At 40.0% G+C, this 6,029-nt stretch overlaps 1 protein-coding gene across 1 annotated transcript; it reads right to left on the reverse strand.

Annotated features, from left to right (window-relative positions):
• Positions 1 to 2,255: 2,255 nt before the first annotated feature.
• On the reverse strand, positions 2,256 to 5,651 carry LOC106403693. The gene is made up of 5 exons (XM_013844501.2): positions 5,562 to 5,651; positions 3,972 to 5,490; positions 3,184 to 3,884; positions 2,392 to 3,108; positions 2,256 to 2,282 (listed from the first exon to the last, which is right to left on the reverse strand). Exons 1-5 carry the CDS (start codon positions 5,649 to 5,651, stop codon positions 2,256 to 2,258), a joined length of 3,054 nt encoding a protein of 1,017 aa, XP_013699955.2.
• Positions 5,652 to 6,029: the final 378 nt, after the last annotated feature.

The following is a 6,029-nucleotide window of genomic DNA, read 5'->3' on the forward strand; positions in this document are numbered from 1 at the left end:
AAAAAAACATTTTCCCGCCAAAACCGAAAAAAACGCAATTTTCTCGCCAAAACCGGAAAAACGTAATTTCCCGCCAAAACCGGAAAAATGCATTTTCTCGCCAAAACCGGAAAACACAATTTTCCCGCCAAAACCGGAAAAAACGCATTTTCCCTCCAAAATCGGAAAAACGCATTTTCCCGGCAAAACTGGAAAACATAATTTTCCCTCCAACACAGGAAAACACAATTTTCCCGCCAAAACTGGAAAAACACACTTTCTCGCCAAAACCGGAAAAACACACGTTCCCGCCAAAACCGGAAAACACAATTTTTCCGCCAAAACCGGAAAATGAAATTTTCCCGCCAAAACCGGAAAAAACGCATTTTTCCGCCAAAACTGGAAAACTCATTTTCTCGCCAAAATCGGGAAAACGCATTTTCCCGCCAAAACCGGAAAAATGTATTTTCCCACCCAAAACCGGAAAAAATGTATTTTCTCGTCGAAACCGCAAAAATGTTTTTCCCGCCAAAATCGCGAAAATGTTTTTCCCGCCAAAATCGCGAAAAAATCTTTTCCCGTCAAAAATACTTTTCCCACCAAAACCGTAAAACACACTTTTCCCGTCCAAACCGCAAAATGTATTTTTCCGCCAAACCCATAAAAACGTATTTTTCCGCCAAAACAACAAAAATGCACTTTTTCGCCAAAAACACATTTTTCCTCAAAAACCGCAAAAATATTTTCTGCCAAAACCGTAAAAATGCTATTTTTCCGCCGAAACGTAAAAAATTATATTTTAATCATTTTATTAACAAGTCCACCTGAATGTAGATGGAAGTTAAAAAATGAAAAGCAAACGAACATAGTTGCATTCAGATGATTCATCTGGATGCATGGACGAAATGAAGAAACGAATAACACCCAGATGGAGCATCTGAATAAGACATCTAGATGGACCATCTGGATGCATCTTCCAGATGTACAAACGAACAGGCCATATTATTTTTCCATAACATTTTCGTGTAGTACAGTATCGGTGGAGCATCTTGTCGACCGAGTATTAGCTTTATTATATATACTAGAATTTTTGTCCGCGCTACTTGCGGAATAGGTTTAGTATGTATTATGGGTTTCAGATGTTTTGTTTGTTTATATATGGCTTAGTTTTGTTTTATCTTATATATTGGGTTATCATGAAACAAATTATTAATCATAAGTAAAGTTCATGTGGTTGTGACAGAAATGAACCATGTATTACATGTGCCAAATCTGAGAACACATCACATCACTATTCTAACATAGTAGGTATTCACAGATTTATATTTTTGTTTGAAATCAGTGTGCTTTCACTTTGTATTTACAATTGAGTTCTAGATTTTGGTTTGACATCCTTTTTACGATTATAAAATTTGAGTTTTTGGTTTGAATGAGAGCATTGTATTCTCCAAAAAAAATAAGAAATATGGTGAATATCAATATTCTGCTATTGTTTAAAAAAATGGTCTAGGTAATCAAAAACAATATAAGAAGAAGTTCAAGTCATTTGGATAACAAGAGATGATGTGTGGACCATAAGAAAGAAATAGCCTAAAATTGTAAAAGAGTGAGTTAGTTAATTTAATTATAAGTATAAACTAAGCCATGGTTATTTATATAAGAAGATATTTACATGGCATAGCTGGGTATAAACTCCTCGTAAGCTCTTCTTCATTTGATTGTACCATCGTTTGGCTGATATGCTGGGGACTGTAAATCTGTGAAAATAATAATTGTTCAAATGAGCTTTGGAAATTGATGGATATGAAAAATTATATATTAATAAAATTACCATTGTGGGGGTGAAGGCCTTTGAAGATTTCTTTGTATACTATGTTTTTTACCCTCAGCTGGTGCGAATCTTCGTATTTGATGATCGTTAGTCCTGCTTTGCTTGTGACACGTGATAGAGCCACATAAAGTTGACCGTGAGTGAAGACTGGTTTAGGCAGATATAAGATGACCTCTTTTAAACTCTGGCCTTGACTTTTATTGATTGTCATTGCATAGCACAGTCTGATAGGGAATTGTCGCCGTCGTAATGTGAACGGTAGCTTTGTTTCTTCATGCAAAAGAACAATTCTTGGTATTAAGACCTCTTTCCCAATATGTGAGCCAGTGAAAATTTGCGCCTTCAGAACGCGGTCGCCTATGCGGGTTAAGATCATACGGGTACCATTGCATAATCCTTTTTTTTTTATTTATGTTTCGTAGAAGCATAACCAGGGCACCAACTTTCAGAGTGAGTTTGTGCGAGGGTAATCCTGAGAATTCCAATGAATTGAGATACTCGATAGAATATAATGTTTCATTATGTTTGGATCGAGTGTCCGATATCTCAAAGCTGTCGGAGCTAAAATAATCTCTTGAAACCCCGTCGGTTTGCGAGATGGTATAGGCGTTAATTTCATCGACGGTTTCATTACGGGGTGTGAGTATAGCCTTATCAGTGTAGGATGTCTGCGGATTAGTCATCTTGCTGATGTCTCCATATGCGGCATCCACAACTTCTTTTAGTGAATCATCACCACTCACACGAATCAACGATTTATCAACTGCTGTCATCTGTTCATGGTGGTTGTCACACTCATACCCCGATTCTAGGTGTGGATGACCTTCCCCGACCTGCAGAAGCCAATCGGAGAACTCCTTTTCGTCCTGATTGACTCGCATATTTATTTTTAAAGAGAATTTGTGACAGCTACCCCATAGGTATGAGTAACTTATCGATGCCAAGACAGTATCAGCTCTGTTGCCTTGTGGAACCACAGGTAGAATCTGTCTGAAATCACCCTCTAACAAAACTGTCTTACCGCCAAAAGTCTGCTCCTTTGTAGAAGGGTTTCTTTTTGACATTATGTCTCTCAACGTCTTGTCCAGTGCCTCAAAAGGATGCTTATGCGTCATAGGTGCTTCGTCCCAAATTATAGGATCTGTTTTCTCGATTAGCTCAGCCAGCATTGTTCCAGGTTTGATGTTGCAGAGCTTATCTTCACTGAGCTTTAAAGGGATATTGAAGCGTGAATGCGCGGTTCTACCGTTAGGTAACAATAGTTTGGCTATTCCTGAAGAGGCAACTGGCAAAACTATCTGTTTCCTTGAACGAATCCTTGATATAATGGTTTGTTATAGGAATGTTTTCCCTGTGCCTCCTGCGCCATATACAAAGAATAGCTTTCCATCCTTTTTATTATCAGAGTCTAAGACCGCTTCGTAAATCGCACGTTGATCAGGATTAAGTTTGTTGAATTGCATGTCATGTCTTAGAGTTTCCTCAGCAACATCGTAATCCAGTTCTTGGTACCACAAACTGTTTCCCAGTTCTCTTAGCAAAACAGGTTTGATCTTTGGCATCTCTTTAATATCACCTAGTGAGTGCTCATGCAGGCGCATCAACTTTTCCACCTCAATTAATGTGTATTGCTCAAGAGTATCATCATCCAGCTCCAGATTTGCATGATTTAAGATTCTCTGCCTCTTGTAGAGTATGTCCTCACTCATCGATCTCCACGAGTTTTCCCATAGGTTTTTAGGGCTCGAAACGAAACAACTATTAAGAAACGTGACAAACATTTCGCGGAGCTGGTATGGGGTAGCCCATAAAGCACCCTCTGACATACTCTCGAGCCACTCGACATCGTTGTCCAAATATCCGCGTGCGTAGCAAACTGATTTGAAGTCAGGATATTTCACATCGTTGTATGTTTTGAGCTCGTCGTAGCTTCTAGGACTCTTTATCTTATTTATGAGGATCCTTAGATAGTAACGATCACCTGCTGATGGATAAACTGCTACAATTCTTCCTATGGCTCTGCCTCTCTTACGCTCAGACCAGACTTTAGTGTTATTGTTCCATACGAAATATTCTGGTATTTTCACATACGTTAATGTTCGTGAAAACTCGGACCTTCAGCATAAAACCATCCATTCAGTGAACATTGTTTTCTCAATACCTGGCTTGCGGATTACATGGCCGAGGTTATCAGTTTCTTTAACTGATATATTATGTTCGCCTTCTAAGTGAATGATAAGCTTCTTGACTGATGGTTTTCTCTTGTGTACGTAGAATGCATACGTCCGCCCCATAGACTCACAAGATGATAGATATCGAGCATCTATGTAATCTTGGATCTCATTTCGGTGTTTGATGACCCTCTCTTTCGATCCGCCAGAGGCTGTTGCGTCAGATGTACTGGCCGTATTTCCTTTCTCAATGACAGCTGTTGCTCTGTCAACACCCTTGGTAATGTATTTGAATAAGTACTTGACCGCACTTGTACGATTACACCATTCAACATTAATATGAGCCTCGTACTTCTTCAGGAGATCGATGTTATGAGGTACGACAAAAGTGTTGTCCAAGGTTGATCCATTCTTTACCACAGTCGCATTTTCGTTCCGGCGCCGACGATACAATATATATCCCGACTTGTCAACCGAAGTGTTGTCGTTATACGGCCGAGGAAACTTTTTCAAGCACACATTTTTATCCATACATGGTGACTTCGGATTCATGACACCACATGGACCATGGATCACGTGTTTTGTGACTAAAGCATAAGCCTCTGGATCCTTTTCTTTGTCTGGGAGCTCGGCTGATATGATCGCATCTACTTCATCCGCGCTTGGCGTTCTGGAAGAGTTTCCAAACCACAATAATATATGTGCATGGGGGAGACCTCTTTTTTGAAACTCTATCCGGTGAACTGCTGCTGTATATGGTTTGAAGAAAGTTCCTTTTTTGAAATCCTTGAGCAGCTGATCCAACTTCATTTTAAAGACTCGACATTCAATGTCTGGTCTATCATTAGGAGATTCTCCACCATATCTGGCAAGATGTTCTTTAATCTCACTCCAGTTAGGATTGGCAGTAATTGTGACAAACAAATCTGGATTACCATATTCTCTGCAAATAGCCATTGCGTCATGGTATTTCTCAACTAAGTACTGAGGGCCACCGGTGAAACTTGGTGGAAGTATAAACCTTTGACCAATAATTTTGGCATCGGTATCGCCTCTGGAAACAGCATCAAGGACATTATTGTAGAGTTCTGCCCTCAGGACATCCTGGTTGTTCCTCACCCACCTTAACTGATCCTCCTCGATTGCCGTATAAATGTCAACTATATATTGATGGAGTAGACGACCGCTCTTTATTAAAGTCATTCCTTGGTTAAGACGTGTCTGAATTTGAGCTGCGTAGAATTCGCGTATGGTTAGGAATTGCCTTGTTCTGGAAGTTCTTGTCTCAAGATGTAGTGGGATCTCGGGATGGAAACCATACTCACCATATGGAAATAAAAGAGGGTATTGGAGGCTAATGTATAAGGGGTGATCATCACGTAGCTGCTGCAAAGTGTCAGTTTGGAATTGGACCACTATATCTCGTTCTCCGATTGTTGATGACATATCCCCTACGATAAGACCTGCCCCCTCACTCGTACCCGGAAGATCGTATTCTTTCCCTTTCCCCTATATGGGACCAATTTAACAGCAAATTCTTCTCCAACAGTTTCGTAGTGGTCACGCGCTCGTCGGAAAACCTTAGCCAAACAGTTATTCTCGTCAATCATCTCGATAAGCCGCTCTAATGTTGTCTCATCAAGACTACCTTCTGTTGAAGTTTGACCCATCGCATTTAACCGATTTTTGACTTCTTTCTGTGTATCAAATATATATAGCTGGAGATATTCTGGGAGACGACCCTGCCGCGGTATAAGCGAGCCAATTCTGTGGTGGGTTTGTCCTTGGATCTGTATAGTATACGGACCAGGCACATGCACCACACTATAATCCATTTTCATACCAATGGATGTGAAAGAGAGGACATAATTATAGACTCGAATAGTATCTCGAAACTTCTTGGACTGTAGAAGTTCTTCTAACAGGGCTGGAGGTTGTCTAATTGGTGAAATCTTGATTTTGCCATGATTACAGCAAATTGTGAATGTTGATTCACCGGTTCTGGAGTCTGTACCGGTGCTTTCTCAAATCCACATAAGCGCATCACA

Source organism: Brassica napus, chromosome C6 (genome assembly GCF_020379485.1).
Source record: "Brassica napus cultivar Da-Ae chromosome C6, Da-Ae, whole genome shotgun sequence".
NCBI classification, from domain to species: domain Eukaryota; kingdom Viridiplantae; phylum Streptophyta; class Magnoliopsida; order Brassicales; family Brassicaceae; genus Brassica; species Brassica napus.